The 26066-nt window shown below is 43.3% G+C and overlaps 1 protein-coding gene across 1 annotated transcript in view; it reads right to left on the bottom strand.

The window, feature by feature from the left end:
* SH3RF3 (SH3 domain containing ring finger 3) overlaps window positions 1-26066 on the bottom strand; it is a 234342-nt gene that overhangs the window by 3255 nt on the left and 205021 nt on the right. The window contains exon 9 of the mRNA XM_048962496.1: window positions 8524-8861. Within this exon, the coding sequence (XP_048818453.1) occupies window positions 8524-8861 (338 nt within the window). The remainder of the gene's footprint in view (window positions 1-8523; window positions 8862-26066) is intronic.

The raw sequence follows: 26066 nt of genomic DNA, 5'->3' as shown, positions 1-26066 counted from the left end.
AAGGGCAAAGATCTCGTCGGACACACATCCACCCATCAGCTGCCTGAAGCCCACGCAGGGCTGACCTGGTCCACAAGTGTGCCTGTGCAGGCTCACTTCCTCAGGCCAGCGGCCCCAGGGGCTCACCCAGGACAAACTTCCTTTGGATTTAAGGAAGACTGCCGTGGTTTGAGTCAGAGACATCACCTCGCTTCTCTCTTTCCCTCACTTCCTTTGAATCAGAAATTTTGAGGAAAAATGCGTTTGGAAACATCAGTAAGTCAGGTTTTTGCAAAGCAGTTGCATCTGACGCTGCTACGTTTTCTACCACAGCTCAATACCATGGGGAGCTTTCTGGCCAGCTTGACCGGCAGCTGTGCTTGGGACATGCCATAAAGCTGGGCTGTGACAGCAGGTTGTGTTGTCAGATGGCTGGAGTGACAGCCTTGCTCACTGCTGCATCCATGCCATCCCAAATTGGAATTGGCAGTGCTCTGGCCAGCTCCCCTCACTATCAGCAGAAACTAACTAAAGCACCTCACAGTTTTCTTCTTACCGTGTGTCTTGCAAATGCACTTTAGGTCCCTCAGACCCAGAAGGGAAACTAAGTTGGAAAGATAAGAAACGACTTTCAAAACACTCTCTAAGCCAAGAGGGAGCCTTCACCCTGAGCCACCTTCAGGGTTCTCTGGGAACTGGGCTTTCATGTGTCACTCCATTTACTCCATTGCAATGAAGCAGTGATGGTTCCCATACAGCTGTTCTGCTCTCAGCCTCATCATCCTGGGAACGCAGACTGGGGCCCTTTCACATCAGTGCACTGCTGTGCAGGGCTGGGAATGTATTTCTGCTGTACTCTTCTTCCTCACAGCACATACATTCACTGTTCTCTGGCATCTGATTAACAATCAATAACTGTCTTGCTAGTTGCAAAGTAATTAATATGGTAAGATAGTTAAAAGATGACAATTGATTATCTAAAGCCCATCTCCTGAGGATTTATATTTCCACAACCACTGGATGGCTTCTGATCCCTCAGTTGCTTTTTTAGCAGGCAAACATTTATTTAAAATAACACCTGTCATTTAGGACTGATTTCAACATGCACTGGATCTGGAGGTGGATCTGGAGCTGGAGCTCTTCCTTTGGGGGAAGTTCTTTACAGTGAAAGTGGTGAGGTGCTGGCACAGGCTGCCTACAGAGTCTATGGATGCCCCATTGCTGGAGGTGTTCGAGCCCAGGCTGGATGGAGCCCTAGGCAGCCTGGTCTGGTATCAGACCTGGAAGTTGGTGGCCCTGCCTGTGGCAGGGGATTGGACCTTGATGATCCTTGGGGTCCCTCCCAAACCAAGCCATTCTATGATTCTATGATTCCTCTGAGATGGTACCAAAGCAGGGAGCTCTTGAGAAGTAACTGCTGATTTTCTTTGCAGACACTTTTTGGGTACATAGTGACCACTGTTCTGAAATTAGGGACCCCATTTATTTTTGACATGACAGTAAAAATGCCAGATTTAGCTATGTGATTGGACACCTTCCATTTGAAGTGGATGTTCTGCTCTAAAACCTGACTGCAGCCTTGTTAGCTTTACATGGCAACAAAGTCATGTAGAAAATAGTGTTCAAGCACCATCAAAAATCTGTTGGTCATCTCGGTCCCTTGGTCAATAAATCTAGTTGTCACTGCCTTTCTCTGTGGAAAGCAAATAGCAGAGGTTGAAAAGTGTGCTTCTGGCTGGCTGGCTGCGGGAAAATGGTCTATCACGCTATCATCTGTAGAATTGCTACACTTATATTATGAGGCTTTGCCAATTACAACCATTATGCAAATGAATGCACACATTATTTCAAACACTCTGCTGCAGTGTTGATTAATTAAATTATCAGAGTGGAACAATTTTAGCTAAGATGATGCCAAGTTTCAGATCTCCCGACTCTATGTACGATCACAATGCACTCGAACTGTGCTCCAGGATCCCAAAAGGCTTTGAGGAAGAAGAGGGATGGACCAAGACAGCAGCCGAGTGCTGCAGAGGCAGCCCCAGGCCATTTTGGCAGATTAGTTCAAAAATATAGAAGAAGGTTTTGCCTGGTGTAGGGTCACCCCAAGAACCGAGCTGGGACTGCCAACACCTCATATCTGAAGTTCACACAGCCCTTCTTTTAAAGGCAGGGTGCACCTTAGGAGCAAGGAGTCGCTACTCCCTAAATGGCTCACATGAGGAGGGAGGTGACCACGCACAGTAAGAATGTGCCCATCTTCATTAAAGGGATTCTCAGAGCATTTCCTTAGAGAGTTAAAGAAATAAATCTCAGCCACTGCCTCGCAAGATGAAGCACTTCTTCCCATTTAAGGAAACCCCAAGTGCTGTGGTTTAAATTCAATTAACTACGGTACTTCGTGGGATAACACTGGAGTGTTTTTGATAGAGTAACGAAATCTTAGATATAAATTCCTTGGAAATCAGTTAAGAAATCCTCCGTGAAGGACCAAAAAAGATGCCTGCATTTTTTCCCTTGTGAGGTTTTAGAAGCAGTACCAGGCAGAGCCAGAACAATCAAGGTTGCAGCGAGCAGAAAAATGATCACACAGCCTGGCTGCCAGCAAGGGGCTCGCGGGCACCATAAATCGCTCCTGTCAGAGCGTGTGCTGCCACTCGGAGGCCTCCAGGTGGCATTTCAGCCTCGATTTTTTCCCCCAGAACTTCACTGCAAATATACGTTGGCCGTATTTTTTTGGCAGAAGAGATCTTTTCCCTTCCCTCGCTCCCAAAAAGGCAGTCCAACGTTCTTCTTCCATTTATATCTCCACTCTTTATTTCCCTTTTCGTCCCCTAGTCTTTGAGAAGCTATGATAACATTGCATGTTTTCTTACCCCAAACCGCCTCCTGACATTTTAGACAAACCTCAGAAACACCTCTGTTTTATCCATGTCACATTACACCTCTGAATTATGAACTTGTAGAAATGCGACGTAGCTGGGCTGATTACAAGTGAGGCGAGCACCTGTTGTTACTGATATTGGGTATTTTCTCTTGCAAACTGCATCTTCAGACAGTTGTTCCTTTTCCCAGCCTTCTAAGAAAGCCCCAATCTATGGCCCTATCAGTCAGACAACAGTGGTGTTCCCTCAGAAATTCACCTGCTCTTGGTAAAGTTGAAAATGCCTCCAGATGGCACATGTTTAGTAGAGGGTCAGAGGGCAATGAAGTTAAAATCTCTGCGGGCTGATGTGCCAATTTGTGTTAGCTCTGTGGGACATCAGCAGTTGCATTTCCCAGCAATGGGCTTCTTTTCTATTTTAGTTCCAAGGCACAGATTCTATGCTGACTTTGCATCCCTGGATTGGGCACTTCAAACTCAGAGGGGATGATACAGTATGGGGAGGGTCCTCAGTGCCCAAGAGAAAATACATAAGGGGAGGCTGGGAGCAGTACCAGCAAGGATGGGTAACTGGTTTGCCTGGGCACTGGTGAATGGGGGAAGGTGAGGGATCAGAGAGCTGAGTAAGAAATGAAACCCATAGCTGTGTCCTTACAGCGCTTGTCCTTGCAGTCAGCTGTCCCATACTGCTCTCCCTTCACTATCACCGCTGACGTGTGCAAGGTGCAGCTAAAATTCTTGACCTCTTACATGATGGAGGTTCTGCTCATGTTGCCTTTAAAAAAGCAAGAGTGACTCAAGATGTCAGATACGTAGATGCATGAAGACACCTTGAAAGAGCAGGAACATTTCACAACCACACATCTGAGAGGAAGAAATAAGAGACTAAGATTGCCCATGACTTCATGTTGCTTGCTTTCAATTGAGCCTTCCATTACGTGATCATGTATTACTTTTCCTACAGGATGCCTGCCTCATTTAGTGCGCACAATGTCCTGCTCTGGATGCAAGTCAAGGTTCTGACATGGAAGAGATACGAGCTTGCTGAAGCTACCTCATCTTCTGCAGAGGCTGGGAGATGTGTGGTGAGTGACCCTAGAGAAATTGGCAGAGAAGCACAGGTGTGAGGCACGTGGATTGTCTGACTGCTCCAGCTGCAAGGCCTCATGCCACACTTTCCACAGACTAAGCCTCATCTCATGCACTTCAGCTGCGTAGGAGTCAGTTGCCTGCTCTAAGTTGCTCATGAAGGCTGTCACTGTGAACAGACAGGCATGGAACGGTACTGATCAGAAGTCACCAGTAATTAAAAGCTGAGGAAAAGAAACAAAATACTGAGTATCTTCTCCCTGAGTAAATCTATATGTCCGCTAGACTGACAGAGCTACAGTGGCTGCAAAAATAGAGGTGCAACAAGGCAAATTAGTCCTGCAAAGCTAATCTCCAATCTGGACCCATTTACAGCGCTAGAGTTCAAAAACTTTATTCCAAGTTTCTGCTTGTAAAAATATTACACTGAGGATAGGTTTCAGGAGTCCAGTGCTGTGAATTCAACAGATCCCTTGTGTGTTGGGATGTGACATCTGTGAGGGGATAGCTCATCTGTGACAATCGAGTATCCAGCCCAGATAACCACTGCTCCTGCTTATCATTGGAGCTCTGTTTCTCCATCCTTTCATTGACCCATTGCAGAGACCTGCAAAGAACCTCTGCAAATTACAAGCCAGAACCCATTCATCTGCTCTGTTTGACAGCGTCTGAACCAGCAGACTCAGAAGAACAAACCTCATCTGGATCCTTCACCCTCCGCTGCAAGCACTGCGGGATTCAATTTCCGAGATGGCTGACCCCAGTTTCTCAACCTTGAGGCAAGCACCCAAGACAGAGGAGCACTTAACCATGTGCATACATGTCACTGCTCAGTCAGAACATACTCCTAGGGTCATTTCTCTGGTATCACTTTTCAGGAAAGAAAAAAGCCCTTCCTTTGCTTTCCCTTTTGGCAAAGAAGATATACGTGCATGACAAAATTGAAGTCAATGAGCGTTAAGCACATGCTTGAATGCCTCCTTGAATGGGGAGCTCAATTTCTAATGTGGCAGTGATTTGTAGAAGGGATGGTTGGAAACCAGGAGGGGTCTATTTTAAAGGTCACACTCACTGCTCCTATCTAATTCTGCAGTGCTGCTGTGGTTACCACTTGTTCAAAAGCTCCCTGAAAACCATATAAACGCCAGGCAGATATGCCAGTCGTGACAGTAAGTCTGGATACAACCGCTTTATCAGACTATAACATGGCAGAATTAGTGCCAGTTACTATAAAAGAGTCAACAACGCGTGACATGTTTTACTCAGGTTTGCATCTGGGAACGGTGCCAGTCAGCTAGGGGAACATGACTCACACACATACACTCAGCTTTCCCATTTTGCTTTAATGTACAGTCATATTTTCTTGAAGGGGGTGGCAAGGCAAATGTTTTGCTTTGGTGCTGCTAGGCAGACGGCATACCCCTCTTCCACGTGAGCCACCGGTGTCAGGGGGATGGGGGTGAGTCTCTAGCTGCCTCATGGCATCCCTGCATGGGATCGGCTGTACCAGTCGGGTTTCTTGCACAACCAGCTGCTGGATGGAGCAGCTGCTGGCAAAGAGTGTGTGAGGCACATGCATCATGACGGGGTACTCACTTGACAGTCAGTCACTGCAACACAAAGTGACAAGGACACCACCTGGGAAATTTCTCCGCTCTGCTGCTCAGACTGTGGTATGCTTTACAATAGGGAACAGCAGAAGGAAAGTGGTTTTAAAAATGTACCGTGGGAAGCTACACTCAGAAGGCAGAGATGGGCACTAACCATCCCAGCAAAACAGTTAAATGTCAAAGGTAAATGACAGGGGAGGTAGGACCATTTTCCCTTCTGATGCAGCCACCCACAGCCAGGTTTTGAAAACATCAAATGGAGTAAGATACAGTATTGCTTTCCTTGCTTTCTCCATGTACAAAGAATGAACAGAATAAAAATTAGCAGCATTTCTGTGACGGTGAAGCTCAGTTCACCTTCCTTTCTGACAGGCTGCACTCCCATGAAGGGCTGTGCTGTCAGGCAGCAGGACAGGCAATTCTCCTGTTAAAGCTGCAAGCAATTAGGGCTTTGTAACGCATCTCCTGTGCGATACGACCTGTGGTACGTCTGCTTGGTTTCCATCAGTAGCCTGGACATGGCAAGGGCCAGAGATGCAAGCCAACCCCTTTGTAAGAAGTAGCAGTGCTCTGCTGCCTGTGTGAGCCTCATTTTGAATGCTGTAAATATTAAGGAATGTGCTACTTCTTCCAACCTTCCAGCGTTCTGTCTCACAGATGGGCGTTGGGAGATAGAAAGCCAAGTACAGCTAAGAGCACTGAAATGCTCTGCAGCTTTTTAAAATTTCAGCCAGCATCTGAATCTGTTTATCTAACCTTTTTTTTTTCTTCTTTTTTTTTCCCCCTTCCCTCCCTTTTCTTTCTCAGAGAATTGCTCCTACTGTGCAGATGAAATGCACCAAAATGCAAACAAGCAAAATGTGTAGCTGAGTGATGTTGAATGCAAGTTCCTCCACTGCCAGATGTGAAGAGAACAAGTGGTTTGAAAACTGTAATTTGTTTTTTTTTTTTAAATAATTCGGTACTTCTGAGCAATTTGATGATTTAATGAGCACAGATGGATGTGGGATGAATTTCTAAGAGACAAGTGTTTAATGTATCTGCTCAGATTATTCTAGGACTAAGCATTATCCTTTCTAGTGCATGAAGGTAATTAATATTTCCCATTATGGCACGAAAAAACCCGTATGATCAGTTAAGGAATGCAGATACACCAATGATATGGAAGTTAATTCATAAATCAATTAGAGAATCTTGCCTGCTGTGTATAATTAGGGTTACTTCAATTATAGCTTATTTTCAGATTTAAGACTCAAGAATCAAAATGCTTAAAATGAGAGGAAGTTCCTTACCACCATATATTGCAATTGGAAGTATTTGCACAGTTGTAGCAGTCTACATCTATTCTCTCCTCATTCCAGCAAGGCTAAGAGTGTCCCTCTGGTTCTATTCTGTTTCACTGCAGCTGCTTAAAATTGTCATTAGTTCAATGTTTCACTGTCAGGACCCCCCTGAGGTGAAATGAGAAATGTGTAGGATATGGGACCAGCCCTGGCATATTAAACAACGCGTCCAGACTCTTCTACATCAAAGCTTGGAAAGCAGCACCTCAACGGCCAGCTCCAAGGCACCAGGGAATGCTCTCACTGGTTTCTTTTCATGGCTATGTTTAACTAAAGGTGCAGCGTTCCACTGATGTAGTTACACTGCTGCTAAATCTGGTTTGTATTGATTTAGCTTTTCTTATAGCGTTAATCTAAACTGATGCAGACCAAATTAAGTGTGCCTAAATAGGGATTGGTTTTTCACTCTTTTCACTAAATTGGTTTTTCATGGATTTTAAAGACAAGAGACTACTGTGATAGTCTACTCTCAGTGCCTTCATTACAATGCTGAAGGACCTGTCTGCATTTATTTCTGCTTCCATTGTAATATCTGTGCTTAAAGTGCAGCATCTCTTTTAGACAGAACTCCCAGTCCAGAATAAAAATATTCCCAAGCCTGTCCCTTCTGCAGTCTCTTACAGGTTGGTCCCAAGCCTGTTCCATAACAGATGAGATAGAGCTCTTTGTATCACTCCCCAAAAGCATGTGGTTTCAAATCTCCCATTGCTCTTAGTTTGCCCTGCACCCACTCGGATTTGCCTCAAATTTGGCTCTCACGGAATATGCTGTTACTCTGTGTTCTTCTATGAAAGAGTTGAATTAGCTCTGTACCAATGGGTCTGCCCTCTTCATCACCGTCCTCCCACACCAGTCCTGCAAATAGCGGAAACTTCACATTGGACAGTGCAGGCTTGTGGCCCAACTCATTTTTCTAGGGACTCCTGATCTAGAGTTACATTCAATGCCAAGCAATGAATCAGTCTGCAACCTTCTTACTACCTGCTACTCAGTTGTGTACAGTTTGCCAAGCACAGCACTCGGTGGTTCACAGGCTAGATGCCTTAGAAAAGTTTGTTACAGTGTCATTGTCACCTCCCCAGCCAAATGCCAAGCTGTATGCTGTGAAATACCATGTAAGGCTGGACTGTCCTGTGGTAGCCCTTCCTATGCCCTGCACACCTGCTCCATAACACTGACCAGATTCAGGGCCAGGCTGACTTTCCCTGTGCATTTCATTTGACCTCTTTCACATAAAAACAGTTTCTTTCTGTTTCTTTCTGCAGCTACTGTTCCAAAGTTGCCACGTGACAGCTCCATGAATTTATTAAAACACTGGGATCCCAAAGAGGTATTTGTCCACAGTATCTACTCTCTTTGGGCTGAGAAAGCATCCCTGTCCTCTCTACTTGAATGAGGGCTGTCGTGGCAAGGTGCTGCTCTCCAGAAATACGTTTTTAAATGAATGAAAATTAAACCTGCACTATGCACCAGAAGGTTTTCAATGGGCATAGGCACAGCCGCTCACAGTCAATCTACAGAGCTGCAAAACTTTAACAAGCCTTGAGCAAGTTAAATGTGCAGCCTTCCTCCAAATGCTCTCTGAGGATGCAGTGACCTCTGGAGATATGCAGCTTACCTTTCCCGAGGCAAAGGCTTGGGCTCTGGCCGAATAGCTGCCATGGAAGAGAGGGGCTGCCTGGCAGGAGAAGGGATGGAAAAATTCAAATCCAAGGAGCCTGTTTTTCTGTGCAGAGGCTCCAGCCCCATTGCTCCTTGCATTTCGCTCTCGATAGGGCATGAGCCTGCCCTGCCGTGGCTGGAGAGAGAGGAGAGCTCTGGTCCCACTGCCCCTTGGAGCACTCCTTCGATGGCCGCCTGTGGGTCGTGTGTGGGAGACACGGATGGTGGTGAGCGCGACTTCTTTTTTGTTGATGCTCCTGCTAGAAGTTTCAGCAGCCCGCTCTTCTTCTCCTTCTGCAAAGCAACAAAAGGAAACGTGGGCAGTGAGCAGATATCCCTGGTCCCTTTGTTCTCCTGTGTGGCAGGAAACTCCCCCAGGCTGCCTTATAAAGGGGTAGATTCAGGTAGAACTGAGCATTTGCTAATAAACATCTTACAAAAATCCCTCCCCACCCAGAAGTGCTGGACTTATTCAGCAGAATAAGGACCTATTATAGATAAACTCTATTTTCGAATTCACCCAAGCAGTGATCATGGACCTCTTGAAAGAAATACTGCAAAGGTACAAACTTCCCATACAGAGGAGGAGGCAACCAGACTGCTGCTCTCTCTTTCCAGGGACTCCTGTTGTCCAATAGAGAAACTCCCTCAAAGTAACACAGCAGGTGCTGTGCTGAAAAAACACCAGTGGGATAGCAAGAAAACCACTCATCATGGCTGCCTCATTTGCTGCTTGCCATTTTACTGCTCGATACAGACTTACTGCAAGGAGGAGGGAGGCATGAAACAGTGTTTTTGTACTACTTTCCAGGCCCTGCTTCTCTCCTCATCCTACATCACACTGCTCCTACCCACACCTCCCTTCCAGAGGTAGGTCACCTCTCCTTTAGTTCTAAGGTGCAACTGTTGCCTTATGGTTGAATACAGACTGCAACGTTCACACTTGGCAATCACAATGTCAGTGCACGTGTAGTTTCAAAGTTCTGCTGTGGTTTCTGATGCAGAGTAAAGCAAACAAATTAAAAGCACTCTTTCAGTTAATGTGGAAATAAAGCTCAGAGTCTTTTACTGAAGAAATGCAATGGACTTTGCATGTTTTGTAACAGTGTGAGAAATTCTGCTATGTGTCCACCTTAAGCATGCACAAATATAGGGAGGGAAAAACAAGCCCAGCAAACACAGTACTGATGGAACAGAATGATCTCTCTATCTCTGAGCAGGAAAGCTCTTTGGAAATACAAGCCAGCAATTCATTTGCTTGTAGACAAAATGTCCCATGCGAGGTTTAAAACAATGTTCATTTATGTGCTGAGTGCTGAAGTTATTTCTCAAAGCAGCTTTAAAGAATTGGAGGACTACAGTGAAATAAATATAAGCTTTTAGAAGACGCTCAGAGTAGTAAATCTACTTGCAAATGTACTCAGAATATCTGATATCTCTGCTGCTGAAAGTTCTTGCTTGTACTCTTTACTGTCATGGACTCGTCAGAAAGCAGAAGTACCTCAGATGTTAAGATCTGTACACGCCAAAATAAAGCATGGTTGTTCTTACCATATCCAGTGATTTTTGAAGCGTAGAGTCTAAACTATGCTTCCAGGTGCCAGTCTCCTGGGACCCACTGAAACTATTAAGGTCTTTTGTCACTTACGGGTTACTTTATAGATTAAAGGACTCGTTCTGCCAAGATGTTCACCCAGGCACAATCTGCGGGAGCGGAGGGAGGGCTGTATGGCACCAACGGGTCAAAGCCACCAACTTCATTCCCCTGGGTGTAGCAGAGGAGAAGACCGAGTGCCCCTGAGAAACATCTCTCCCTGACCAGGAGGAAGAACTCCTCTGTGATTGATGGAACTCACTTGAAGAACCAGAAAACATTTCAGCATTTCTTTTCACTTTCTGATTAAGAAATACTGCTGCTGTCATCATTAAATCAAATTGTAAAGCTCTTCAGAAAATTGAGATCCTCTTCTTTCCCCGTGGCTCGCTGAAACAATAGCTCGAATGATCCCAGCATACTGTGTCAATACGCATTTGAAGGTGTCTAAAGGTCAGTGACAGAACACAATAGCCATTGTGGGGCCCTGGAGAAATGGCTATTGTGCAGCAGTGAGCACTTCGAGACTCTTTAATTGGCAGCTTTGCACATGCAAAGTAACTACACGAACTAAAGCCCTGTATAATGAACAATTAATATTCCTATGTGGTAGCAGCTTTTCTAATTTTTGCTTCTAATTTAAATACCTTGGGCAATTTTCATTTGAAAAACCTTGGATGACTTAGGCATCCAAGGCACGGAAGCCAAAATCTTTGGAAAGAAGGAAATACACACATTCACAACCATCTGTGCATTAAGAAGCAGACGAGTCTGACAGTCAGCTAATTTTGTTTACAGGAACAGCTCCCACCCTACAAGGTTACTCCTGACATAAATTTCTGCACTGAAGCTGCTGTCCCTCAGACAGCAGAGAGCTATAATGAACTGACTGAGGTACCCCTTGTTCTACTTTAACAAAAGGGAAAAATAAAGAATTGATTTTTAGGCTCCTTGTAGTGAACTGTGCATCTTACTTAACTTTTGAGACGTAGATCTGTGACCTTTAAAGAGCTGAGATGTTGCACTTCATTTGCTAAGCTAAGTCAAAAGACCCAGAAGTCCCCTTGTGGCCTTGGGGGAGATGTTTGGAGGTGAACAAATACAGAACGCCTTGGGTGCCTGGAGTGTAGATATTGCATCCAGCTCTCCCTCCCTTTGAGTCTGCCAGATGTTCCCAGCATCTTCTGGTACTGCAGTGCCAGACTCTCTGCTGATGCTGCTCAGAGTAAACCAAGGACTGCTTGGAGCTGATGATTTGCTGTGATGTCTCTCATGAGAAACACATTGGTTCTGAACTTCCTACAATCAGTAGTTCAACCTAAAACCCATCAGGCCTCCTCTCATCTGTAAACGGTCCTAAGTTAAGACTCCTTGTGCTGTGGGAATTCATTAGTGCTCCAATGCTGCGTAGTCACACATTTCTTTGAGAGCAACCAGTCGTTTTCCATGGCTTTAACAGCCAAAAAAAAAAAAAAAGGGGAATTTGGAGCCGAATCTTAAAATGCAATCCCAGTAATGATTTATTCCAAGTGTCCAAGTATTATGAATTCATTTAATATTTAGTATAATAGCAACCATCCTTCATAAGAAATTAATATTTATATGGCTGTCCAAGACAGTCCTTTCTGCAGCAGTTTCACCGTAAATCAGCTAAGCACTAATGGGCTGTACAGAAATGCTCACCGATTGGTTTCAGACGCCGCGGGTTTTGAAAAGAGACAAGTTTACAGAGGACGTTTCTGATGACTGTAAGGAATTACGTTTTTGAACAACGAAAAAGATGCTTTCCCTTCTCCATTCATGGGCTGCTGTTCTGTTGCTTTCTAGGAAATCTGTAATCTACCGAAGCAGCTGTGTAATTATTGAGTTTTCTTTGTCTGGTAGCTACGTTTCCAATTGACTGCAAACTGTGTTTGACGTCCCTGCCTCCTGAACCCACCAAGGTCAGACCTTTGCATCTCTGTTGATAGATGGGTTCACAGTCCTAACGGCACTTCTCCCATCTCCTGGCTACTGCCCACATGTCCAACTGAATTTAAATCATCACCTTTGTGTTGTGCAGGTTTTATTCTACGAGGTTCACAGTCAAAACTTCCAAGCCATTAATTTTGTAAGGATCAATACCTTCTTTTAAAAAGAACGAAATGAATCCCAGGCTGTTTCTAGTTAAGGAAAAAAAAAAAAAAAAAAAAAAGGACTGTGAACACAGTATATATAGGTCAGAATTTCTTACTTCCCTGACAAAATCTAAGCTCAAGACTCTGTTCCTATGGTGTAGCATGAAGGAATCTCAGAGGCAATCAGTCTCTGGCAACACACGAAGGGATAGGCAACACTTCTGTGACCCTGAAGCATACATTTAGGAAGCCATCACTTAGACAGGTGCAAGCTTGATATTTTGCTGTGGGAACATTTTGAAAAGTGAATACAGTCTGAGCTTAAGAAACCATGAAAGACTAGATCAAAATTAAAGTCTCAGATATGTAAATGTTGAAATATTTTGCTTCACAGTAATTGGGGATGATTTTTCCCCTCATTAATAACCCCACTTGAAGATAATAACCAGCTCTTCTTTCAGCTTCAGAGATGAGATGAGCACAGAATGCAGCTACTTCGTTGATGACTGAGTGATACAGAGTCCCATATCTGCAAAGTAATAATCATGCCGTAATCCAAACACCAATTATACATACTGGTTTATTAATACAGATATTTTCTTTCTTCTTTTTTTTTTTTTTTGCCCCAAACCACCCAAATAAATAGAAAATTCTGTTTTAGGTGGTTTTTTTTTTTTGTTTTTTTTTTCTTTTCATCAGCAGCTCCTAATACTCCATTTCATACCTATCTAGGTTTATTAAATAAATTAGGAGACCTTACTGCAGCTGATAGAAAATCTGGTTCCAGCCATTGAAAAGAGGCAATTTCTCATGCAACACCAGCTACATCAAAAGATGACAGAGCCAGAGGGAGAAAAAAGGTTTCATTTAAAAATAAAGAAAAAAGAAACAAAAGTGCTTAAATGCTGCCCTGAGCACCGAAGAACAAATGAGGAACTCACCAATCAGTCAGTACCCCTCAACCACCACTTTCATTGCTTGTTTAACTCGGCCAGTACTGGTTCCAGTAAATTTAAGTTAGTGTTGGGAGAGTAGTGTGTTTTTACTCCGAGTCTAACTTGGTTACTGGTGATTGATGCTTGGATTAAAAGGGTAGGGAGTACTTTGAACTATGTAGTTTAAGGAGAAAGCTATTTGGCTTTGTAAAATCCATAAAATGATTTGAGATTTTGATAATTATTTAAAAACCAAACTGGCATCGCCTCAAATGAAAACCTCGTGTTTGTGAAGTCTTTGGATGCAGATTTACCGTTTGTCATCACTTCTGATGAGGCACAAGTGATATGCTGAACAAGACAACAGTAATTACTTCTAAGTAATTACTTTTAAATCACAGAATCACAGAATTGTAGGGGTTGGAAGGGACCTCCAGAGATCATCGAGTCCAACCCCCCTGCCAAAGCAGGTTCCCTACAGCAGGTCGCACAGGTAGGCATCCAGGCAGGTCTTGAACATCTCCAGAGAAGGAGACTCCACCACCTCCCTGGGCAGCCTGTTCCAGTGCTCCGTCACCTCACTGTAAAGAAGTTCTTGCACATGTTTGTGCGAAACTTCCTATGCTGCAGTTTCCAGCCATTTCCCCTTGTCCTGTCTCCACTCACCACTGAAAAGAGTCCGGCCTCGCCATTCTGCCCCCCACACCTTAGATATTTATAGACCTGGATCAGGTCCCCTCTCAGTCTTCTTTTCTCAAGGCTGAACAGACCCAGTTCACTCAGCCTTTCTTCATAGGAGAGATGCTCCAGGCCCTTCACCATCTTCGTGGCCCTCCGCTGGACTCTTTCCAAGAGATCCCTGTCTTTTTTGTACTGGGGAGCCCAGAACTGGACGCAGTACTCCAGATGAGGTCTTACCAGGGCAGAGTAGAGGGGGAGGATCACCTCCTTTGACCTGCTGGCCACGCTCTTTTTAATGCATCCCAGGATGCCATTGGCCTTTTTGGCCACAAGGGCACACTGCTGGCTCATGGCCAACCTGTCGTCCACCAGGACACCCAGGTCCCTTTCCGCAGAGCTCCCCTCCAGCAGGTCATCCCCCAACCTGTACTGGTGCATGACATAATTACTGTTCAGCAATTACTAGACAAGCATTGCTGCTTTTAAGGGCTAGTTTTGTATAGTATATTATGTGGAAATATGAGGACTCTTCTGAAAGTAACGCCTCCTGTTCTATTATGTTGGCCCATGACATCAGATGTTGGTGGTATGGCAGTAGAGGCTGAACCTTCTCATTAAGATTTGGGATTTTGCAGATTTTTAAAAGTGTGGCATGCAAGCTCTTGCTCAAAACTGGCAAAAAGGCATAGCTACTGCCAGTGACTGTGTTGAAAAATAGTGTTTTGTAGCTGAGAATGTGCTCTACTAAATAGTGTTATTGTGCTCTTTGTATCTGTTGTCGTTTCCATGGAAATAAATAGGAGGCATTACTTTCACGGCAATCTATGTGTCCGTAGAATATATAGTTTTTAATGGAGACAACTAACTCTGGCCAGAAGTCTATTATACTCTCAGTATATAAGCACACTAAGGAACAAAAAGAATTCATTATATCATTAGTTTTTAAATTCCAGCAATTCCAGTAACATGCGTACATTTGCATATGCACAGTTATATTAGACTTATGGTCAGTGACTTGTAAAATAACTAACTAGTATTAAAGTCATTAATCACAGAATCACAGAATTGTTGGGGCTGGAGGGGATCTCTGGAGATCATCAAGTCCAACCCTCTGTGCTAAAGCACATTACCTACAGCAGGTTGCAGATGAAAGCATCCAGGTGGGTTTTGAATATCTCCAAAGAAGCAGACTTCACAACCTCTCTGGGCAGCCTGTTCCAGTGCTCTTCACCCTCACAGTAAATAAGTTTTTCCTCATGTTAGTATTAAACTTCCTGTATTCCAACTTGTGCCCACTGCCTCTTGTTCTGGCACTGGGCACCACTGAAAAGAGCCTGGTCCCATCCACTTGACTCCTGCCCTGTAGATATTCTTAAGTGTTGATAAGTAAGACCTCACAGGGCATTTCAAATGTTTCAAAAACCAAACTGCAAAAATAAGTAAGTTCAGATCAGTACAGAAAAGCACACAGGCACTTAATCATGTGCTTTTGTTGAACTGAGCTGGATGCAAGGCTCTACAGAGTACTAAAAGAGATACAGGAGGAATCTAAAAACATATTTGAATATTCAAGCTGTATGGAATTTTAGATCTTTTAAACACTGGAGCAAAGTTAAAGACTAATCAGGGAGAAAAAAAGCTGGAATGGAAGCAGAGAGACTCAGCTATCAGTGGGCTTCCTGGGGTCTACTGCATTCTTAACAGGCAGAAGGCAGAAGGAAAAACTACCAGTACTTTAAAACTGTTTATGGTGAATGAGAGACAGCTCATTTGCTGAACTGATATTGCCTTTTTCTTCTGTGATTGATGGAGAGAGAAGCTGATGGATTATTATTATTTCTTAATTTCACTGCTTTTTCTCATCTGTTACGTAGGGAATCGTTGATGGTTATGAGAAGGGTGGAAAGTTTTAAGATATGCAACTTATTCCATGTCCTGATTACAGTTTGTGATTTTTTTTTTGTGGAAAATGCTGAGAGAGAGCACCAGGGGACTGAAAACTCCTCAATAACTTGATAAAGTTACTCAAAATTGTGTGGTGATAAAGTGAAATATGATAACACCGAGGAAAGTGATGAAACTATGGTAGTAGCCAAGTCCATGGCAACATTTACACTTATTTACAAGCAGCCAGTATGTCTGGAAGTAACCGCAAACTCAGATGGATGTGTTTTAATCCTGAATTTTGTCCATCTCTTCACTTCAAGTGTGAGCAACTTCTCTGGGAGCTCAAAGCAAGGGAGTCGACGTGATATTTTTGCACATTTCTGGTATTCATTTCTTTTTCCCACTCAACAATCCAACACAACTATTAGTTCATGCTCAGTCTCACAAGGATTCCTCATCTTGTATTTCTAGAAGGAAAACCTAGCCCATTGGAGATGACTTGGGAACAGATCGGTTGTTTCTCACAATGCAGGAATTAGAAGAAGTGCAATGAGATTATCAGGCATATGGCTCAAACAAACAAACAAAAATAGGAAGCAGTTTTTCATACAACACATAATTAAGTACAGAATTACTGCACACAGGATTGTGGAAGCCGAAAGTAAGATCAGGATCAAAAGGCGATTAAATAAATTAATGGAGAACAGATCTAGTAAAGGCTGTTAAAATAATGGTATGGATCCAATCTCTGCTTCAGAAGTCTAAATAGAGAGATGAAACAGTACTTGGAGCATGTACAGGGTGTCCCCACCTTGCTACAAAGAGATCATAAAATCAGTGATGACGATTGCTACAATAAAGAAACAAAGCTATTTGGGCAAGAGCATAGGAAACAGGACAAAGCCAGGAACGAGCCCTTCCCTGTACTGTTCCAGCTTTGGAAACAGCTGTTTAGAAACTTCATCAGCTGCAGGTGTCTGAGAGAGTGCAAAAGGCAGCCAGCAGGATGCAGTGTCAGCCAAGGAAGAGACACAAAAGGTTGGGAAGTGCAACCCCAGAGTACTTTCTGCAACTGCAGATTCCTCAGCTCCATCTCTGCTGAGCAACTCAGCACAGACCAAGGGCTCACCCTGCACCAAGAAGCCACCAGAGTACTGGCAATGGGGCTGATGGTGCCCTACTGCTTCCAGGAGCACACCTTGCTTCCTAGTCTGGGGTCACACTGCCACTGTGCATACCAAGGACTAACCTGGAATCAGCATGGAGGTCTCCTACATGATGCCAGACCAAGTCTTGAAAATCTACCCTAAACTGTAGCCCAACAAATTACAAATCTTTTATATTTTATTTCAATGTATAAACCAGGTATGAAAGAATGATTTAGGATGCTCTGGAAGACTAACTGTAGTTTCTAGAGAACTGGACAGATGGACAGAGTACGAGCACCTTTCTGAAAAATCAGGCTCATTTATTCATGCTAGAGGAAAATCTATCACAGCTTCACTGACAACACAGGATTCTGAAATGAGAAAAAGATGTACAAACACAATAAATGGTAGACTGCATAGAATTAGTGTTTTTAAATGTGATGAGTTAGACTGACAGGTTAGTTTGCTGCTCCTTGTCTCTTGTAAGGAAATGAAAAAGATTCATTGGTTTTGGGGAGGACCAGGAGCAACACACATTTTGCAGAAAGCCAGAGGAAGCTCACTCACCAAACACTTGAATGAAAGAGAACCAATGACAGAATTCAGGATGTGCTTTGACGTACTCCAATCTCACACATACTTAGCTCTGGCTCTCCCCATTCACAAAGAATGGATTTCATTTCAGAAACAAGCAGTTAAGATCACACGTTCTTGCTCTGTAATCTTATTAAATAAGAGACAAGTGAGATTTGTATTTTTATGGAAAGCAGAAACATGTGGGTAAATGGTTTGGATTAGTTGAGGTCATCTTGTCCCTTGTCACTGATGAGTCTATTCCCACTTGGTTGATATGTTGCAGCAGCCGTGCCACCTCAGGCTGTAATTTCAGCACTTCCAACAAGCTAAATAGTTTTGGGGTGGTTGGCACTCAGAGGGAAGATTGCTTGTGGAAAATTTAGGCATCACAGCAGGTATATTTTTCTCTCAAAATCAATTCCCCACAGAAGGGAAAAAGGGTTGCCTGTGGACAATAAGAAATTGGCAGGATTTGTGTGTACCAGACACTGAAGTACATTACAGTGAAATAATTCCTACAAACAATTCACCAGTTCATAAAAGATGCATTTATCTAGAGATTGAGGACACAGCTGAGACTGACAGAACTTATCATAGCCACATGGACTCTGGCCCAGAGGCTACAAATGCAGAAGCTCCTATTGACTGGGCAACGTATTTCTGAGAATTAGTGCTAGGCTTTGCAGTGCTTGGGTGAGAGGTAGGAAGGAGAGGGCCCTGATGGCTCCCAGGTGATCTGACATTGCAGAAGGGGTTTTGGACACAATCAAAGCCGTGAACACGAACATTTCTCTCTTTAAAATTTGCCCTCCAGTTTTGGCAGCTCCCACAGCATCAAACTGGAGCATCCAAAAGCACTATTCTTAGTGCACTTGCCTCTGCTTCCTCCTGCCCTCATGAACATCCTTTAAGTGAATGCCCTTTAAAAAATGAAGACAGAAACCTAGAATCCTTTTGAAGGATTAAAAAGTGGCTGTCAATGTCAGAAGGATGCCCAGGCATGTAAACGACAATTTCTTTGATGAAGCAACCAAGGCATTGTAGCTTTCCAAATATCACAACACTTGGGTTGTAATTACTACTAAAGCTCTGTGATAGCAAAAAGCTTGCTAGAAGCTGCTTAATACCAGGCAGAACTTGTTACAGCAGCATCTTCTCTTCAGCAACAATCAGACTTCACCTTTCTTCCCCGTTTTTAGTCTTTTTGCTACTTAAAAAATAAAAATGGAACTATCAAAGACAATTTGCTAAAAAAAAAAAAAAAAAAGTAATAGCTTTATGCCAAAGTCAGGACTTAGGAAGAACAACATTCTCTTTTCTTAAATTAAAGATCAGAGCAAGAAGGACCATCAATGAAAAAACCTCAGACTGCTGTAAACCAAACAGAACAACCAGGATGCAAGTAGGAAAGGGGAGTCCATAGCTTGATGGCCTTTTTCTCTTTTTGTTCTAAGTTCATTCTGTTCCGTTCTACCATCCATCCTATCCTTTCCTTTGTCTGTTTTACCTGGTTCTTCTTCCACGACACATGACCTACAAGTATGACCATGTAATTAAATACAATTGAGTTAAACTGCTAGGCAATGAGGCAATGACGTCTGCTCGGTGTTCTTACATGTGACCAGTGCACAAATAACCAGCAACAGTAACAGGCACACAGCACATTCCTCTTTGCTCTAACAACCAGTTGCCTGATAGAGGACAGTGTGACCTGAAATCGAAGGTGGATCCTGCCAACTACCAGGAAAAATTGGGCAATTTTAAAACAGAAGTTTAAAAAGCCTCTGTGAAGGCGCTGGTGACATGTACCTCATACCTGAAAATGACAGAAACTATCTAAAGATAAAATCATGGCTGAGCTGGAGCAGAAATGACAGCTTTGTCATAATAGTCTGTCTCACAGATGAAGCTGGAAAACCCTTTACACAAATCAAATGTAAGTGCTAGAAGATTTCCCTTGACCATAGTGATTGATCAAATGATGTTGCCTAAAGAGTGACAGCCTTTCTTATTTTCATTTTAGCAAAACAACGTAGGTAAACATTGATTTAGAATCATCCTGTCCTCAGTTTGACCACAACTGATTGCAACATCTCTGCCTGTAAGGATAAGAGAATTAGTAGCCCATTAGTTAAAGCAATCATGAGTTCTAGTCAAGCCCCTGTACTTATGATTACTATTGATGTATCTGACAGTCTTCCTACAGTTGGGCAGACAATATGATGAGTATCCTCTATGGGTTTGTCCCTTCTGCTTCCTCCTGCTAGGACAGCAATGTGTGTGTTTGAGAGATCCCTTCCAGGCTCGTGCTCTCTCTTTTTCTACTCAGCAGCATATGTACAAGAAGTCAAACTGCAGACAGACAACCAGCTGCTGTCAGTTGCTTTGCGGTGTGTTCCAGGTAATGAATTGCTGTCAAATGGGAGAACATTTCAAACGGGTGCCAACAAGGCTTGTCTTAGGCCCAGTGCTGTTCAATCTTTTTGTTAATTACGTGGTAAATGAGCCAGAGCTGCACTTCTAAAACCTGCAGCAGGCACTGAGTTAAGTCTGCAAGCAGCTGAGGGAACAAACGAGAGGAATTCAGAACAATTTTCCTAAAATGGAGAAATGGTTTTAAAACATCATGGTGAAATCTGAAAAGACAAACATGATGTCTGGACCGCCTAGAGGGGTAAATCAAATGCACAGATGCAAAACAAGAACTGACCAGTAAATCAGCAGCTCTGCTGAAAGGGATGTGGGAGTTTCAGTGGATCACGAAAAAGACGTGAGTCAAGAAATTGCTCTGAAAAAGGCAAATGGCTCCTGGATACACATTAATAAGCACTTTATGTGTAAGCTATGGAAAGTTCTTACTGGATTCTAGTCACTGCTAACAAAGTCTCAGCTGAACTCCGCTCTGCAGCACTACTCTTTCAGACCCCAGCAAGCTGCAGACTGTCCAGGAGAGAGCAGAAAGTAGACCTCTCAGAGACCTAGAGAACAGTACGTGTGAACCAAGGGTAGGAACTGAGCTCAGTTAGGCTAGAAGAAGAGAAACTGCATCTAAACCTGCCAAGCAGAAGTATCTGGATTAGACATAAAACCTGTCCAGAAAAAAATTAAGAAGTTGGAAAATCAGTTTTGTCTTTTATGTCCTGATCAAAGCCTGGGTTATGAGTTTCCCTTCCCACAGCAGGCACAGTCCTGTTGATAGGCTCTGCCTGCCTGACCTTACCCTCTCCTGCCTCAAAATTTATAATATGAAGAATAACATAATGTGGTACGGGAGGGAATAGAGATCTCTGAAGTCATCAAAAAAGCCAGCGAGTTCCATTTTTAAATATGCCAGTTCTGAACTGATTGTGAACAGGGATTAAAAAACACAGTACAGAAAATTTACTTTACTGTAAAATAAGTTGGCCGTGGACCCATATTAAATTACTTCTCTCCCTGGGGCATCTGGTGATGAAGCCCAATGCTGGTCTGCTGCTAGCGTTCTGAGTACAGTCTGAGGTGAATTAATATTTCAGCTTCTGTAGTCTTAACTTAAAGACACATACCGGAGAGCATCAATCAAATAAAATACATACAAAACATAAAACTATGAGTTCTGCCTTTATAATTATTTTTTTTAAACAATTGACCACTTTACACCCAATATTCACTGATTACAGGCAGCCCGCAGATCAAGTGTCTGAAAAACAACTTCTGCATGGTGGATTTCTGAATTCCTGAGGACAGTTTTTCTCTGGAGGGCATAATAACAGTATTTTTCTGTAGACCATCAGGGACAAGCACTAGCTCTACATCCTGACTTGGTCTGAAGGGAATTACTTGATGCATGAGACATTCAGGCCAGAAAAAAAAAACCACAACAAGCATTAACAAAAAAACCCCCAACAGATTGACTTTAAAATGGCTTTACCACTTGGCAAACTAAAAGTTAAGGACTGGCGAATCTTTCTGCTGCTACTGCTCATTGGAAAATAAACAAAAATACAGAAAATAAGAAAAATACCCCTCTGCTACAACTTGGTTATGCCCTCAAGTTACATGATAAAAACAGAAACATGCTGCAGGTATCTGCTGTCTGCTACAAAGCGCTGTTTCTATAGTGCTGATGTTGGTCAGAAACAGCAATTTCATTTATTTATGTAATTATTCTAACAGAGTTGGTTGAAGTATTTCTGCGTTGATTCTACGTATTTTAACCTACCTACTGGGTAGCTATAGAGCAAAGCAAAGAAAAATACAAGTACCTCTGTGACAAAAAAGATGGACACAGACACTGAAAAGCTGATTATGGTCAGTTTTCACAGCAAAGTTCAAACCCAGTTCCCGTAAAACAACTGTATTAGTGCTTGAGATATCTGTATTTCAGTGAACAATCTGTTACCTCTTGGCAGTTTAAGCCTTGCTGGCTTGTAAATTCATAGTTGAAAAACAACTGTGGAAAGAAAATGGGACCTGATGGTCTACAGAAGTGCTTGCAGACTTGCACCGTGTTCAAGGCATCCAACTTTTTAGTGTGGCTTTCTGCTGGAACTGTTTTATCCTCATTGGGAGCGATGGGGTGGTGTCAGGCACAGCATTTGCACTCTGTTTTTTAACCTGTGTGTGGCAATTGACATTAGGAGGGGGTGAGGGATCCTCAAGAGCCCACCTGCAGGGTGCTGTAGCTCGAGGCAGAGAGAAGGAAATTAAAAGGGGACAAATGGAGGGTGGGGGAGCAGGGCTACCTCTACCTTCTTACTGGATGGCCCTGACAATGGCTTAGCAGCCAGAATATATCAATGTCTTTCATCAGAACCACTACTTAAAGGGCTTAAATTTCACCTGGCTAACCCAAGCATGGCCAGATCCAGAGAGCCAGGACTGTGCCATTTCCTCTGCTGGCATGGGAATGCCAGAGAAATGCCAGCACCACGATGCTCGCACGCAGACACATGCACATGCCTGCAGCCTTCTGTCTCCAGCGCTCCCTTACATGCTCTTCCTTTTGTCAGCCCTACTTCCTTCCAACAGAGCTAAGGATTTAGTAAAAACCTATAGGTCTTATGTGTTGTAAATTTAGGCTTCTCCAAGTGCCAGCACAACGCTGCATCTTGGCATGCAAGCAGCTTCGCTTCCATTTAGGAGATAAAGTGAATTTCCTCTTGACACAAAAGCACTCTCCATCCTCGCCTCCCCTGGATCTGCTTCTCCTTATGGCTGCGGAGTACAGCACAGAGCCACTCGAAACAGTGTAAGAGAAATCCACTGCAGCCACTTCAGAAATCCTGCGACAGTGCTACAAGGAAGATAAGCAGGGGGGAGAGAGGGGAGAGAAGAGGAAGAGCTCTCAGAGCCTGCTTGGCAGCAAAGCCAGCACTTGAAATATCTGTGGGGAGTTTGAAAGCATTTCCTAACATCAAAAATGCGAAGAAGAAAAAGAAATTTTGATCAATGGCTTATTGCCCTTGATCTAAGCAAAAGAATCCTAGCCAGTCAGAAATAACAGAAATCTGTTTTATTGTAAAGCAGAAGTTTCCTATGTTTTGACAGCTGAGACTCGTGCTTTTGGCTGGGTTATCTGCCAGCCTTAAAATATTTATCAGTGAGTTGCCAGGCTTTTGTCCTTTCAAATTGAACTCTAATGATGAAGGAGAAGGTGCTGGAGAGATGTTAAGCACGAGCTCTCCTGCCCTAGAGCAGAACTCTGTGGCCTGAATTCACATGACTAGAAAAAGAGATTTCCACTCTCTGGCCAAGTTTCTGGTGAATCACTTGCTGGTCACAGAGCCAAAATCTGCCTTCTGGATCATGGGAAGCAACACTGCATTGGTGATGAATGCAGCCCCCTCTCCTTTGTTGAAAGGAAATGGATTAACAGTATGTATTCTGCGCACAAGTCTTCAGAGAAATGGGCTCGAATATCCCAGATTAAAGAACTCCTCCTGAAGAATGAACTGGAACACACATGCAACAGAAAAGTCAAATGTGATTCTGAAAATGATCAGTGAAATGGTGGTGGTGGTGGCCAGGATCAACTCAGATGTCTTACCAACTACCCAAGCTAATTGGCTTCACAGAACTTATTCTTTGTCATTTCCATGAAAATTTTTACATCGTTATTTCAATGCTGCTTCCTCCTGATGCTTGCTACATTTTGATATATTTACTGTAGAAATTCAAACCAGACTCCCCTGCTCCTGTGCAATTTGTTCATTTTCATGTCCCACTCTGCCTTCATTTAGTCACTTGGCTGTTATTCCATTTCATATTTGTACAACTTAAGGGGTTCTCTTAGGTGAAGTGGCTACAAAGTGAAAAATATTAAATGATTTCATATCTACTAGGAAGATGGAATTTCTCTTTCAAAACTTCAGGGTCAGTCATATTGACTTTGTATTTGAAAAATCTACTTCCATCAACTCTGTCCCTAGCTGCCTTTATTCGTCCCAGGGTGACCACTACTTCTGTCATGTCATTTTCTATCCACACAGTCCTTGCAAGTGTTCAGCACTCTACTTCTGAGACTGATCTTCCATTTTCCGGATAAGGAATTCAATTTCTCTCATAGATGAGAAGTGATAACAAACTCCTCACTCAGGGACACGTTAATATGAGAAGAAGTCACAATACAGACACTAACAGTAAATGAAAACTGAAGGTGCACTACCATGTAGAATCACTTCCTTCAGGCACTTTCAGTTTTACCAACGGACAGCTTAGCCACACGGCTTTAATGTGAAGCAAAGCTGAAGAGCATCTCAGAGTTTACAAAACCAAAATTTCAAAGGGCCTCTGAACTAGTTTGCAGCACTATGTAAAGTCAGGGTGGGCTACTAAGAGTGGGCTCAAGGCTGCAAACCAGGGAAGGCAGAGGAAAGCACTGGCAAAAAGGAGGAGCAGCAGGGAGGGAATTCTCTCCACTCATGTCCACACTGGCACATAAAACAAGGCCAGGGTTTAGGATCAAACTCTGGTCCACAACCACTCATCTCTGTGGGTTTGGCTTTCTCCCAGGACAGCATAGGGGCAGGGTGTGGGCCATGCCATGTACCAGGACTGTTCTTGATAAGCAGTCTGGACGAAGTCAGCCTATTTCTGATGGGGAAGAAAGCTTAGAAAAGTGGAAGCCTTGGCTTGTATTGCTTTATAATGTATTCCTTACATCAGGATCAGGCCAAGCTGACTGGATTGCAGCTATTTTGAGCAGAACCAATATTTGAGAATGTGAGTGACACCAGTGAGAGGACAGATGTTTACTGGTTCAGTCTTTGCATGCAAAACTCTCATTGTGCATTCAGTCATTTTTCTGAAGATGGGTTTCTTGCTGTCATAACATCAGTCAACAGCAGTGCAATGTGCCTTCCAGTTTGTTGTGACTTGCTTATCCAGCCCCTCTTTATATTCCAGGAACAAAGTTACTAGTTTTAAAACTGCAAATAGATTTTTTATCTCAGCATAGTTATAAGAAACATTTAATTTTACATTGCCAATTTTCAAACGTTTCTTTATACTCCAGCTAGGTAAAACAGTTAAGGAGTTGCTGTGGCACAGTGATGAATTAATAACTTGCTCACTAGAGCAAGATCTTATTTCCCTCTCAAACAGATACCAGGTCAGACATTTTGGAAGAGCTTAATCAAAATCCTCATCAAAAGCCAAATGAGTGGATTTTAAAGAAAGTTTAATTACAGTGGTCTAACCACCCAGCATCATTTGCTTGATTTGATTAACGTAATGAGGAGCACATTTAATGAGAAATGCATTAATTCATTCAAACAAGTGGTTTTATCTGAGGTATTAAGTATCAGCTCAGATTATGTACCGCAGAAACCATTACAGCAAAAATTGGCTGAGGTCAGAGCAGTAGTCATGCTGTAATTACAAGCTCCCAGCCATAGGCTGAACTTGCACAGTGCTTGTCGTGACTGAAAAAGCAGGACTCTCAATTTTAAAAAGCCTCCCAAATATGGGGCTTTGCTTCCATTCCACAGCTGGGATCTCCATCCCTTGCTTTTGGATGTTCAGAAAATTCAGGAATTTGAATGGTATTTCTCTGAGTTTCAGACAGTTACACGAGCAGACATTATGAGCAAATGACAAAGCTGGAGATCAGTGGGCTCTTGACACCACCCACAGCCCTAGAGCAAACAGCCCCGTTCCCCATTTTCATTCTTTTCTACCTCTTTCATGCCCTTGTCATAGAGGATTGTACTGGCATACCTTCTCCACTGCCTGGCTGCATCTCCCCACCTCTGCGAATGCCCTTCTCTCTCCTGTGCTGCCCTGAGCATGTTACCTCCCTGACTTCTGCCATGCTCCCATGCCTGTATTCAGTCCCTGCTTGTTTTTTCCTGTGGTGTCTGCTCTACCTCTGCATGAGCTGCCTTTCCTGTTGCTTTGTACTGAGTCCATAAAGCCCTGAAACAGCTTTGATTTTACAGCATGGTTGCACAGTGGACTTAAGCACTATCCATTGCTCAGTCTTACCTCAGTTACCACCAGCAGCTTTGAAACTGCTCTCTAACAGGGCAGGAGGCTGGTTCCAGCATCCTCCTGGGATAAGTGCACACTGACAAGTGCAG

Source organism: Lagopus muta, chromosome 1 (genome assembly GCF_023343835.1).
Source record: "Lagopus muta isolate bLagMut1 chromosome 1, bLagMut1 primary, whole genome shotgun sequence".
Classification (NCBI taxonomy): domain Eukaryota; kingdom Metazoa; phylum Chordata; class Aves; order Galliformes; family Phasianidae; genus Lagopus; species Lagopus muta.
Note: the sequence above shows the minus strand (reverse complement) of the source record. Positions and strands in the feature narration are given on the sequence as shown.